The 14,450-nt window shown below is 46.0% G+C and overlaps 1 protein-coding gene across 38 annotated transcripts in view; it reads right to left on the bottom strand.

Moving 5' to 3' along the window:
* GRAMD1B (GRAM domain containing 1B) overlaps positions 1-14,450 on the bottom strand; it is a 227,559-nt gene that overhangs the window by 90,081 nt on the left and 123,028 nt on the right. For 4 of the 38 annotated variants that reach the window (XM_070625101.1, XM_070625098.1, XM_070625094.1 and 1 more), the window contains exon 3: positions 11,536-11,603. The exons of 27 other annotated variants lie outside the window; for them this stretch is intronic. In XM_070625101.1, coding sequence (XP_070481202.1) covers positions 11,536-11,597 — 62 coding nt within the window. In that variant the 5' untranslated portion in view covers positions 11,598-11,603. Of the gene's footprint in view, positions 1-2,131; positions 3,152-11,535; positions 11,604-14,450 lie in introns of those variants that run through there. 7 more of the 38 variants (XM_070625103.1, XM_070625102.1, XM_070625104.1 and 4 more) reach the window with 5 other exon arrangements.

Here is a 14,450-nt window from a genome sequence, read left to right as displayed (position 1 = left end):
GCCAATTTTTTTGGTTATCTTGTTTCTACCAGTCTTCCTGTTGGGGTAGTAAAGAGGTCCCTGACACAAGATTCCACCAAGGGGAGCCACATTTCAAGCCCACTCACTCACAACACAACTACAAGGTTAGGCCTCTGGGCCAAAAGAGACGAATATATCTGTACCTAACGAGACGGTGAATCACTGGATCTAACAGTATCCAGACAGACACAATGACAAAATTTCCCCATCCTTCTAACATTTTATTTGGCTGAAAAAGGACAAGGTTACTCCAATTACAGTTGCCATCTTAACATCATTCTGTTGAAATGCATCAAGAGATAGTCAAGGCAGATTTTTAAAAGCAAACCCTGCATGTCCCTCAGGGACGAGCCGGAGTGGAAAAGAGCCTTCTGTGTCAAAGTGATGCCTCATCCTGAACGACAGCCAAGCAGCCCTCAGTCCCCAACTGGGTGTCCTGACAGCAGGCCATGGAGGGACGCTGAGCGATTTCTGACGATGAGCCCAGTGTCCCCGCTCTCCCAGCAGCACCTGGGGTCTCTTGGGTGGCCTCACCCAAGGTAAGCCCAGCTCGGCTCTGCTGAGGAACAAAGGTGCAGCTTTGGACCCTGACTCGGCCTGAAATTCCCAGTGACAACAGACCCTCTCTGCTAATGGCTTCCAACCCAGAAGGAACAGGGAACGTGGCCCCAAGAGAACAAGGGCAGGGAGGACACCGTAGCACCTCCACCTCCCTTTCTCAAACTCAAATCGCACGAGAGTTCCACATAAGAGGGAGTGACACCAAATCTTGAGGGGAAGCAGCTACAGGCTGGGTGGTCCCTGATGCTTACTACTAAGCCTGAATCTCAGGTTCTTAAGAGTTAAGCTTGCAGGAACTAAGCTCCTCCCTTGCCCCTCTGTAAAGTACCTTTTCAACGCCCACTGAAGGATCCTCTTGCCTGAAGGGGGAGGGCTGGACTAGACTAATTCCATCAGGGTTCAACCTAGGGTAGGGGTTTCTGGAGAGCCAGATGTGGCCAAGAGCCAGGCTGGGACCCCATGCTTTAAACTGCGCAATACCTGCCCCCAACTCTGAAAAATCAACCTCCAATCCAGAGAGACAACCTACCACCGGCCCCAACCTTGGACTGCTGACTCAAGGAAGACAGGACACACTTCTGGAGGGAGCTCTCCCAAGCTCCTTCTCCTCCTCCCACCCTCCACTGTCTTCAGGGAGAGAAAGCTCCATCCCCAGTCCAAGGAGCCTTTCTCCTCTAAGCTGCACACGCCACCCTGCAGGGAGTACTGGATCTCTGGTACGACAAAGTTTTCCAAGCAAAATTTCCAGTTTCTCAACCAGATAAAAAGCCAATTCACCCACCCATCTGATTCAAAGGAAAAGAGGGAGAGGTTAAGAATTTCATATTTAAAATGGGAGGTAAAAATATTCCGACTGCTTCTGCAGCTTCAATATAGCTACCCTACACTGCAAGCAAGAGGCGGCTTTACTATCGCAACATTAAGCCCAGGAAGAGGCACCCGCAAAGCCCCCAGGTGTGTGTGTGCAGTGGGCGTGGGAGTGGGGGCGGTCCACTCTCCTTCGGACGCCAGGCATGCTAGAGGTTGGAGCCTGGCCCCTCATGACTCCCTCCTCAGAGAGAAGCTTCTAAGAGGTCGGAGACTACCACGGAAGGTGAGGGTGCCCCAATGAGCCGGGTGAGAAGGGCCCTTCAGGACGTCCGGCTGGGTCGGGAGGGTATAACTGCAGCACCAGCGTGATGCAGACACACAGGACCTCGTGAAAGGATCTTTCCCGATGAAGTTCCCTCAGTGCGCACCACCCCTCAGCCCTCTCAAAGTTGGACTCTTTCAGCTGCAGTTTGATTCTCTCCACAACCCCCCAACTTCCACAAAACCCCTCCCCCAGGAAGATGCTGGCAGAAAACACTGCAGTGCAGAAGCTGGGGTGAGCCACAGAGGGTAACCCAACTTTGTAGAGAGTGTGGCCCCCATCTTAACCCCTTGATACCCGTCTAGGGAGACGGGCCTGTGCGAAGGAGACCTCTTGAGGATGCTGAGGTGCTGGGAGGAACACAGGGTTGAAGAAAGATAACGGAAGAGCAAGGTGGCTTATCCCTCCTCCACTTACCAGGATAGCTTGAATCCTTTCATTAGTACAGTCACGATAATCCACTGACCGTGTCCTTAGCATCCCCGTTACAGCTCCGGAGGTCCCAGGACATATTTGAAAAGATGACGAAGTCCCCAAAGAACAGAATCCCATGTAATGTGACTTGAACTCAGAAAGAGAAAGAAGAGAGAGAGAGAGAAAGAGCAAGCCAGAAGAACTGCTGCCTTCCCTTCTTCCCCCTTTCCCAGCCCAGAGCTGGGCTGGGAGGCGAAGGACAGCTTCTGCAAATCCAGCCCGGGGCTAGAGCTGCCTGCCCGAGCTGCTGCTGCCACTGCCAGTTTCTGATGGAGATGGGTAATGCTGGCAAGGCTACAAAACAAGCCCTGGAGTTGCTGTCAACAGGCAGGCAGGCCGGCCACCCACCCACCCTCACCTCACGCCGGCTCAGAGCAGCCTTGGGGAAAGAACCCAAGGAGAGCCCAGGAGGAGAGCAAAAACCTAGCAGAACCTGCACCTCTCTTCCCCCAGGCGGCAGCTCCCGCAGCTCCATATAATCTCCTAATCAATGCAGTACCCAAGCAAAGCACTGCCAGCCACTTCCGCCCATTTAAAGACACAGCACATGTTTTGTCCCAGGACGGGACAGAAAGTCAGGGAGAGGGTGAGTGGGGAATGTGGTCTCAGAGAAGGGGGAGGAGAGGGTCAGAAATACCTGAAGATGAGCACTGGCATGGGCATCCACCAAAAGGTTAAAATGCCCCACCCCTAGCCGGGAGGGGAGCCTTGACCCCGGGCCCTCCGCGAAGCAAACCTCAAAGCAAACCTTGGGAATCCAAGCTGCACAGACCTGAAAGGCCGGTTGCTGAGTGCCTAGGTGTCCGAAGGCAGCGAGCAGCACGAGACCACCTTAAATAGAATGCTCACCCTCTCCCCAGCAAGGCGGGGCGAGCAGGGCTGGCTGCAGATCCTGAGCAGTTCACAGCACACAGAACACACAGTTCTCTTCCCCTGCTGGGGAAATTGCCTTGCCGCGACTTCTGGGGCGCGTGGTGAGGCAGCAACTTACGGTGGCCCAGCAGCGCCCCCAGTCACCTGGGGCCAGGGATCCTTTTAAGGTGGCTACAAAGGCCTGGTGTAGGATTTAAACAGCATCTCATCACCAACACAGGGCTCCAAGAAGATTCAGACCAAGCACACCATCCAGTGAGGGGGGACTGAGATTTTCAACTTCAGTGGGAACATTCAATTCATGGGAGTCAGGGAAAGGCCCCTCTTAAAATCCTTCAAGCTGGGCCCCAGTACTTCCACCCCCAAAAACTTCCCTAGCTGTGTGAGTCCTTTTTGTCCTCCCCTAGATTACTGACTATCTGAGTCAGTAATGCAGATGGGTGAGAGCGAACAAAGATGAGATTAATTACGAAATAGCAACCTTCAACTGAACCGGAATAAGCCTTTACCCTGTAACTTGCCCCAAAGCAATCTACAGACATCCATATGTGTTGCATGTATATCATCTATACGTGACCTTCTAAAGCAATGCTCTTAAGAAAAACTGGAGTGCAGGTCCCCGTTGATAACACTCATTGTAATTACTTATTATCTGTCTTCCTCTTTTTTCATGGTAAACTCCATGAAGACAGGGACTATGTATCTTATTCAGCTCAGTCTCCCGCTGACTAGGAGGGCTTGCGTACAGTAGGGGTACCATAAGCAAGTGTTTAATGGAAATGACCTTATTCAAACCGAACTAAAACACTGCAGTCTCTCTCCAGTGTCCAGATGGACCAGCAGAAACACTCTTTAAGGCATCCTGAGCTTTCAAAGATGTACTCCCAAAGCAGCCCTAGGCTATGAGATTTCCTTCCATCCACAGCCCTCATGCCAGACAACACTGAAACGCTTTCAAGACTTCTGAATACATTTGCGATTATGTTTTTAAAGCTCCTTGAGCCTGGACTCAGGCCACACTGTCAGGACAGGTATTGCAGGTGCAACAGATTCCAGAAGTGCACAGAATTCTCCTTTATGACGCAGATAATTTACTCGAGGGGCCGCCCACGACATATGACCCAGCCCCTAGACAAATGCCACTTCGAGGGTTCCAGGTAAATGAGAATATTCTCCTCCTGCTCCACCAACTGCTCTGATCACAGGTAACACCTAAGACCTGGATCAAGGCTTTCCAAGTATCACATTAGAAACACATTATTACAGTGTTAAAATTCTTTAACTTTTACTCTTTTTTTTTCAACTCTCCTTAGCAACTATTAATAAGAATTTTTTTTATTTTACATAGTTGTATATATTTTAGTTGTGGGTCCTTCTAGTTGTGGTAAGTTAATAAGAATTTATTAAGGGCTTATTATGTCAGGCATCGTGCTAAGCATTTTACATGCATTATCTCACTTAATCCCACATCTATACTATGAAGTAGTAACTATCATTATTTTTCAGATAATGCAGCTAAAGAGTATAAGGGGTGCAGTGTCTTGATTTGCCTAACGCCAAACAGCCAACAAGCTGCAAGCTTGGGATTTGGATGCAGACATGTCCAACTCCAAACCCACTCTCTTAATAACAATGGATGCTTATAAAACAATCTTCTCTATCAGACAGGCTGATTTATAAGGCCTCACATGCTCCCAGGACAAAAAGAATCCAGGCAACAGGTAAAAAAGAGACTCAATCAAGCGAGCTGCTTCTTTCTGTTGCTGATGAGTTAGCTGGCTGGAGTGTCAATGTGTGTATGTGAGGGATGCCACCACGGAAGGAACAAAGGAGAGCCTGGTGGGTTCGAGACAATCGTCTGCCTCGGATTCCCCTTGACTCTTTCTTGTTTCTGAACCCAGGGAACCCAGCTCCATTTTTGTGGTCCATAAAGAAAATTTCAAATTATGATCCAAACATGGCTTTAACGAGCCACGGGATCACTGTCTCTCCCTGAAGTAAATTAAAAAAACAAGACCAAGCAACATGAAGAAACATTTCTCATTTCCTGTATTTTCCCTCTTCTATCTTCTCATAGAGGGCAGTCTGTTTTGTACAGTTTGAAAAGTCCCCTGACCTGTAAGAGTAATTCCAGATTACTCTTGGGGTGGAAACGCAGAGTAACGATCAGGCAGGTGCATTCTGATTCTCTTGCTCCTGCCGGACTCTGCAATCCGGCTGGTCCTTGATATTCCTATTTCAGGAAGGGCAACAATTTTTAGACAAAACTAAATTCCAAAGACTGCAATACGGCAGACTAGATATCCTGATGGACCTTCCTGCTGAAACCAACTAAAAATGCTGAATAAAATAAAACATTTAGATAGAAAAAAAAAGAAATTCTTTTAAAATGTTTGATAAGTTATCAACACAGTAAGGAATATTTAGAGGCTACAAACTTGGTAAGGGCAGAAACCCAGAAAAGGAAGGAAAGCCTTGTGGATGAGTGGTCTAGAGAGGGCGTTTGCAGAAGCTGTGAAGCTGGCCTGCGGTTTTCATGGCCTCACAGAACACAGCTGACAAGAGACAACAACGTCCCAGCCCACTAATGCGACAGGTGTAAGAGGAGACCTCCTCATGAGGTGGGCCTGCTGGCTGTGCCCTCACCCGAAGACGGAACTTGAAAGAAACTCACAAATGCTGCTGAGGAACTAAAAGGACAACTCCCTGTCTTAAGCCTCGGCAGTGAATGGAGGAGGAAAAACAATCTCCCCTGATAAATCACAATTACAAACGGATCCTCACACAGATTGTTGCCTGAGAGTTCCCAAACAATTCACAAAAAACAACGGCCAGAAAGCAGAAGACTGATAAATTCAACCACAGTAAAATTAAGAATATCTGATCATCCAAACTGATCATAAAGAGGGGGAAAAGACAAGGCTCTTCTGGGAGAAGATATTTGCAACACATGTAATTGAAAAAGGAACTGTTCACAGAATTTATTAAAATCATACAAGTCAATAAGAAAAAGACAAATTATTTGAATAAGCACTTTCAGAAGAGCAAATGATCAATAAATATATACAAAGGTGCTCAACCTCAATAGTACTCAGGAAAATGCAAATTTAAACTCCAATGAGGTGCCACCTCATACCCATCTGATTGACAAAAACTAAAAAGTCTAACAAAATCAAGGTTGGAAAGGAGCTAATGGAAGTGCATGTTGGTTCGATTATCTAAGAAAACTATTTGGTATTATTTAGTAAAGTTGAAGAACTGAATCCCCTAACACCTAACAGTTCTATCTCACATCAGGAGATGTACAAGAGAAACTTCAGACAGCATTATATGTAACAACATGGTTTGCAGAAACAAACCAAAAAACCTGGAAACAAAACAAATGTCTACCAACAGCAGAAAGGATAAATAACTGTGGTATTTTCTTAAAGGGGGATAATACACAGCAATAGCACACAGAAATTTTATAAATTACTGACACATGCAAGAAAGTGGACGAATCTCAGAAACAATCTTAAACAGAGGAAGCAAATCAATGAAAGATGCTTACAGTATGATTCCATGTATATACAGCTATAGAACAAACACATAAGACAGATAAATACTTTAAATCCATAAAGATACAGAATATCTGACATTCTATCTGTATAGATAGATATTCTGTGTCTATAACATGGAAAATCAAGGAAACGACAGACTGAACATTCAGAAAGGTGGTCACCTCTGAAGGGTGGGGAAGACAATGGGGTCAGCAGGATAGGTAAGAAGTTTGTTGTTTCTTCTTTCTATGTACTTTACACATATTTAATGTTTTATAAATAATCTTTGTATCTATTCAGTATTTAGCAAAAAAAATTTATAAGTAATTAGAAAACAACTGATACCAATCTTCTCCTTTGGGATTTTGTGAACAAACTTGATGAAAGGGCAGGATGGTGGTAGGGGAGGGATCAACTATGACAATGTTTTGTGTTATCTGCATTTTCAAAAACCTAAGTTCAAAAAATTGGCCTTCCCAGGCTTATGGATATTCAAAAGTTTGTTGTGTTTACAAGATGTGATTAACCTAAGATTGGTTTGTATGACTCCAAGCTTCTTGCTACAAGAGTTTCTTCCAAACTTACTGGGTTTGGAATGAAGGTTGGGAAAGCTCCTTTCTGAATTTACCTGCTTTGGCTTTCTCTTGGCGTCCTACGAGCCTTAAGGTCTCACCCAGCCCGGTACTGTTCCTTTCCTAATCCAACAAAAACACGAGTGGTGTTTCTTGCCTCATCCGTAAGTAGGGACTAGAATGGTGAGAGAGGTCTTTCAGCCACAGCATACTGCTCGTGATCTCATAAGCAGACACCCAAGGCCCCCAGCCAAGGGAAACCTGGAAGCTGTGGACCCACAGGAGAATTCAGACTTTCTGACTCTCACTTTCCCATCAGTGGCTCTTTCCACCACTAGAAGCTCATGCCTCCTCATGACCTTGGGAAGTCACTGGGAGCAAATCTGGAGCAGAAAATAGACTGTCGCCATGCTCCCTGAGGCTCTCCTTCTATCTCAGGTTCTTGGATCCTGTGCTGCTCTCCCTCTGTCCCTCCTCCGGAGGAGAGGAGAGCTGCCGCAGTACCAGGGCAGGGCTGCATGCCTCTAGGAGCTGGCGAAACTGGGGCAGAGCAGCGCTGCAGTCACACGTTGGGGAATCAAAGCTCCAAGTCAGGCAGGGGAGTGGTCAGGCGCTCAGAGTGTTATATTTAAGGAGCATTTTGGAGGTCAGGAAGCTAGCGAGAGAGAAGCAGTGGAGGAGGGAGCGCCTCCTAAACACTCTATTTCAACAAGCCTCCTCCTGGTCTTCCAGCCAGAATGCTCTTCCAAATTCCAAACTGCAGTCAATAGAGCCTGTGTGAGTGGACGGCAGATGGCCAGAGCTGCGCCGATCAGGTGCTCCCCACCACTTCCCTGTCCCCTCCTACCCCCCTCCCCACCCTCTGCCACTATTAGTCATTGGCTCTGGGGTGACAGTGTGGGCTGCAGGCATTGGCCTTGCCTTCTGGTCTGTTCATCTGTGTCAGCTCCCAGCCGGGAGCCTCCGAGCCCGCCCCTCCCCTCCTACGTTGGGACCTGCGCACACCCCTGCCTTCCAGCCCCACCGTCCAGTCCACGGTAGGGAGGGAGGGCGGGCCGCACAGGCCACAGGGCAGCAGACGTGGAGAGGCTTGTGTGGTGAGCAAGCAGGGTTCTGTTCATTTCAAGAATGTTTCCTTCTGCCTCTATGACCCCAGGGATTCACTTAAGGTACTGGAGTTAAAAAATGGAAAATGGACAGACTTGCCTCCCTCCCTCATCCTTCTTTGCCCCTCCTTCACAATCTGCTAATCCAGAATGTTCCTTCAGGCAACCAACAGGATGGGTAAGGTCAAGCTCCAGTTGGCTTCATCCCGCCCCTAGTTGCTTCACCAACACAGTTGACTGGAGAGAGAGGAAGACAGGATGGAGGCGGCCAGCGGCTTCCACAGATGGGTATCTGTCTATGCTGGAATTTAAAGCAGTCTCCCATACATTATGACATGTGATTCTCACAACAACCCAGTGAGGTATTACCAAACCACGTCTCACAGAGGAAGAAACTGAGGACCAGGGAGGTCTAGCTCTCTTCCCACTACTAGTAGCTTCTCCTACCCACAAGACAGGTGGTAGTTCGTGAGAAGAGGAAAAGCCAAAAGGTAAAGCCCTGTGCCTGGGTTCCACAAACACCGCAGCCCTTACCTCACTCCAACCTAGGAACTCTCCTTCTTACCAGGCCAGGATGGAATTACCTCCTTTGCTCACCTCAGTGCTGAACCCAGCTAAGTGCTCTCTCTCCCTCTGTTGAGGCAGTCCAGGACATCCCTTCTCCAGGGAGACTTCCTGGCTTGATGAAAGGAGACAAGAGTTTCCTTGGCCCTGCCTTGTCTGGCAATGGAAATCCCAAAGAGGACTCTCTCTCTCCATCCTACTTTCCCCTTCGTCTCTAAAATCGCTCCCAGGCTTCCTGAACACCCGACCGCCTGACTCGCTGCTGGTTTATCTGTATGTCTCCCTCATTAGCGTGTCCTGCATCACAACTCTTTCTGCTGCTAGACAGAAGGGCAGCCCCTAGGAGGCAAACGCCCTCCTGTCAGGAAAGATGCACACACCTCAGAGAAACCCCACCAACCAGGAGAGGGGAACGCTGCCTGACTTCATTCATGCTAATTATGTGCATAACAAAAGAAAATCTCTCTACTGCCAGATGGAAGAAACAAGGCAGATTTCTAATTACCCGCCCCGCTCCTCCTGGTTTATTCTCGGGAGAAATCCAGGGTGACTGATGGTGTCAGGGACCCTGGAGGGTGCTTATAAACTCAGGTTCTCTCGGGGAGGGAGCACCCATACACCCACAGCCAACTGCTGCATGCTCTCCACCCACCACACGGAGACTTCTCCTTTCCCAACTAAGTTACACATGAGAATTACCGTTAACAAACAGATGAATTGAGTGTTCGCTCATTTGAACAGTGAAAGTCTCCTGGCCAAGGACACGACAAGAATCTCTTGTTGGCAGAGAAACTGCCTGCTGATAGGACAAGTCTACAAAGACCGCATTCTTAATGACACGGGCCTGACACTAGTCCCAGAGGTGTGTACTGTGGTCTAGCACAGGGACTCTGGAATCAGACTTGAGTTCAAATCCATATTTAACAACTGAGTAACCTTGAGCAAGTTACTTCATTTCTCTAACCCTCGGCTCCATCTACAAAAAGCTGATGATGGGGGCCAGCCCAGTGGTATAGTGGTCAACTTCGTGCACTCTGCTTCAGCAGCCCAGGGTTCACAGATTCGACTCCTGGGCGCAGACCTACACGCCACTCATCAAGCCATGCTGTGGCAGCATCCCACGTATAAAACAGTGGGGCGCTCAGTGACAATCTTCCTCAAGCAAAAAGAGGAAGATTGACAACGAATGTTAGCTCAGGGCCAATCTTCCTCACCAAAACAATATAAATAAATAAATAAAACAGTGATGATGGAAAACTACTCAGCCAACAAAAACAACAAAATCATACCATTTGCAACAATACGGATGGACCCTGAGGGTATTATGCTAAGCGCAATAAGCCAGACGGAAAAAGACAACCACCACATGATTTCACTCACATGTGGATGATAAATAAAAACATGGATAAAGAGAACAGATTAGTGGTTAACAAAGAGGAGGGGACTGGGAAGAGCAAAAGGGGTAAAGGGGCATATATATATATATGGTGATGGATAAAAACTAAACTATTGGGGGTGAGCATAATGCAGTCTATACAGAAACTGATAAATCATAATGTACACCTGAAATTACACAATGGTATAAGCCAATATGACCTCAATAAAATAATTAAATTAAAAAAAGAAAAAAAGGTAATGATGACCACAACCATAAGGTTGTTAGGAGGAGTCAATGACACAACACACGGCATAGTATTGAGCAGGTGCCAACACATTTTAACAGTTATTATGACTATTCCCAACCAGCGTCCACAGACCACCACTACCCTACGGCTAGACCCAGTCTCCATTTCTATGGTTCCTGATCTAATTTTTTTCTCCTTTACCTAAACAAAGTTTCTAATTTTTCCTATTTTGTTGGGGATATTTTTGTATTTTTATTTTGTGATATTTGGGTTAGATCAGTCAGCTATTTACTTATTCAACAACAATTACACTTCTCAAGTGCCTAATACGTTCATGACGGAGGCAAATCATGATGATGTTTCAAGGGTAAATCCAGCATCCTCCTTGATCTCTGAAAGTTTACAGTCAAACAAGGAAAATAAGACATGGGCACTAAGTAGTTACGATAAGTAATTCTAACGTAAAGTTTGAAGCAGTGCGTCCCGTAAGAGAGGCACAGACAAGCAGAAGGACAGAGCACTTCTGTTTTCCAAAATGAACACAGGTTTGTAATCATTATGCCAATTTTTCAATCAACGAACGAGTAATGGTGAATATTCTCAGCTAATCTATACTAAGCCTGCCTGTGATAATTATTTCTTAATTAGTCTGTTCTTAACACAAAAGAGTTAGCCAGAAAAAGGATCCAATATTTGTCATCATCCTTTACAGAGACAAGAACTTCCTATTTGCATGACAGGTGTCCAGAAATAGTGCCTTCGGAACATATTGCTACCGTCACTGCCAATAAATAGAGGTTTATCTGGATGGAGCAGACTGCATCTAATGGGTTGGATTTTGAAGTTTCATTTCCTACCATCAGCACATGTTCTCATCAGTGCCTTAAGGTTGAAAAAAGAGTGCTCAAACATGTTTAAGGCCTCCATACGTACCATATTCTCAACATCACAACAAACAGGAGACTGGCATAATCATGAGTGAACCTAAGAGCTCAGGTTCCATCTGTCTTGTGACCAGAGGTACTCAGTAAATGCACCTGTATCCTTCCACGCTAAGCCACAAGCTACCTTTGATGGTTCAGGGGCACCCACGTGCTGATGTGTACCATGACGTTTTTATGTGGATCCATGGACAACTGAAAAAAATAAGGGCAACGTGCTAAGTTTCAAAAAGCTAAAAATACTGAATTTTTAATTTTCGATACCACATCCTTTTAAATTTTTGCGTTAAAACACTCTAAATATAAATGATGGTGGCAGTAGTTTTATTTTTTAGTTCTGTTTTGTTACCTTTTACAGGCAAAATAAATATCTGGCAATTCTGTGTCAGTCCACCAACTTTTTTCAGTTTCTCTATAAAATCCACAAGTTCAGACTCCCCTGTGAAGAGGGCTTCTCAGTTCTAAGAGCTCACGTTCCACTACAAGAGGAGCCTCCCCTCTTAGCCGCTGTGAGGGGGATCTGAAAAGCTTCTCCAATAATTCCCTTGTCCTCAGGGTGCCATCTGGGTTACAGATGTTCCTAATCTAGTCTCCTTTTGAGATGTAATTGACGTATAACATTATATTAGTTTCAGGTGTGCAACATAATGATTCAATACAGGTACATATTGCAAAATGATCACCATGATTAAGTCTTATAGTTAACACTCATCCCCACCCACCGTTTCAAGTTTTTTTCCTTATGATGACATAATCTAGTCTTGAATGCTTTAACAATGCCTTGGAGCTCTGCCTGTGCCTCCCAAATAGATATATACCACTGTTACCACTCCCCTAACCTCAGACGCAAATTTCTAATTGTTCTCGAACACCTTCACCTAGATGTCTCCTGGGCATCTCCGAGCCAGCATGAACAAGTGAGACTCCTTACTGTCCTCCTTCTGAGTCTGACCTCCTGTGCCTATCTCAATAAATGGCACGACCAACTACCAAGTCACCGAGTCAGACACCTGGAATTCATCCTACGTTCCTCCTCTTCCACCTCCCATTTAATTAGGCATAAAGTCATGTCAATTCCAGCTCCCTAAGTCTCACAAGAGTTTGTTTCCTGCTATCAGTTTTCACTGCCTTTCAATTCTCATCTTTAGGTTTGCCATTGTTCTCACCCTCCCCTACTCTTTCGTTCATTCACCAAATATTTATTGAGCATCTATCATACAGCAAGTAATAGGCTAGATTCTAGTGGTTTTGTGACTTAAAAAGCAAAAATACAAACCCTGTCCTTAAAAAACTTATAGTCTATGGGGCCAACACCATGGTGTAGTGGTTAAGTTTCATGCGCTCTGCTTTGGCAGCCTGGGTTCACGGGTTTGGATCCCAGGTGCAGCCTACACCACTCATCAGCCATGTTGTGGCGGCGACCCACATATAAGTGGAGGAGGATTGGCAGAGATGTTAACTCAGGGTTAATCTTCCTCAGCAAAGAAAAAAAAATGTATAGTCTAGTAGGGGAAGACAGATATGTAAAAAAAATGTCAGAGATGAAGCAAAACGAGGCAATTATCAGTTATTTGTCTACCTTATAGCCAGAGAGCACTTTTCAGAGCCAATCTGATGATATCTTAAAATCCTTCAATTATTCCCAGTATTGACATAATCTTAGTACTGTCATGTATGTCAATTCTTGCTCTTGTCTCCAGTTTCATCATTGCCTCCTGTTTCCACATGCACCCAACACTGCAATCATGTCAAACTCCTTATAGTGACCTGGGCTTTTCCACATACAAGCTGTCTCCTCCTCCTGCCTAGCTACTCTTCAGTGAACATCTATGGCATGCCAGGCATTTTACCTACGTTGTCTCATTTCATCCCCCCAACAATCCTGCAGGGCCGATGGTATCACCCTCACTTACAGATGAAGAAACTGACACTAGGAAAAGCCACAATAACTCACTCAAGTTGGCAAAGCCAGAAAGTAGCAGTGCCAGCATTTGAGCCCAAATACGTACAACTCCAAATCACAAGCAGACCACCTCTCTTCTCTTGTCCACTTGATAAACTCCCACCCGCGCTTCAGGTTGCAGGTCAAATGTCACTTCCTTTAAAGAGCCCTCATGCCTGCCCAGGCAACATCAAACAGTTCTTTGTGCTTCTCTGTTGACCTGCACTTCTGTGACAACCCTCACTACCTTCTGCCATCATAATTTGTTTACTCATCTGTCTCCCCCAAGAACGCAAGAGCAACTGCGCACAGTGGCCGTATGCTAGCCACTGAAACCCCCACACTGAACCCTCTGCTGGCCTTTAATTGGCATTTAATAAACATTCATGGAATTAATCGATTAATGAATGCTTACCAACCTCTGTTCTCAAGGTTGAAATAGAAACTCTCAGAACACAATTTATCATCTACGTATCTTAACAAGTCATGTCGGGACATCAGATGGCCCCAGTTGGAAATCACAACCTTAAAAAAAAAAAAGAGGAGAACCCCAGTGATGCAACAACAGGGCCCCAAAGCCCAGGTTCCAGGAGCTGAAGTCAGGCTCCAAAAACTCCCGTCCATGAACTGAGCACAGTATGGACAGGCAGTGGTCATCAAGACTGACCACACCCCCACCCAAAAGCTATCTCACTCTGGGATAACTGGACCCCATACATTGGGGTCTAAGGAAAATGCGGGGAACAGTACCTCAGAAATAAAAGGAGAAAGGCTAAGCTAAGGTGGATGCATTTACATGTATTTAGACATCAAAAAAATAATATCCAAACCATGTAAATGACTTACCAATAAGTCACAATACGAACTTTCACTCAGCAGTTCCGCTGCTTTTACACATTCTCAGATATTCAGTACGGCAGCCATAACATACAGGTTCTCTATGTATCTGGGCTGCAAAATGCAAACAGGCTCTCCAAGGGAGCATCTTGATCAGTGAAAGGTTCTCCAAATTTTTGAGTTATAAGCCTTCTGAAGATCTGAGGAGAGCCATGGATACTCTCCCCAGAAAAATGCCCAGAGATACAAAGTTCTGCCTACAG

Source organism: Equus przewalskii, chromosome 6 (genome assembly GCF_037783145.1).
Source record: "Equus przewalskii isolate Varuska chromosome 6, EquPr2, whole genome shotgun sequence".
In the NCBI taxonomy this organism is placed as follows: Eukaryota; Metazoa; Chordata; class Mammalia; order Perissodactyla; family Equidae; genus Equus; species Equus przewalskii.
Note: the sequence above shows the minus strand (reverse complement) of the source record. Positions and strands in the feature narration are given on the sequence as shown.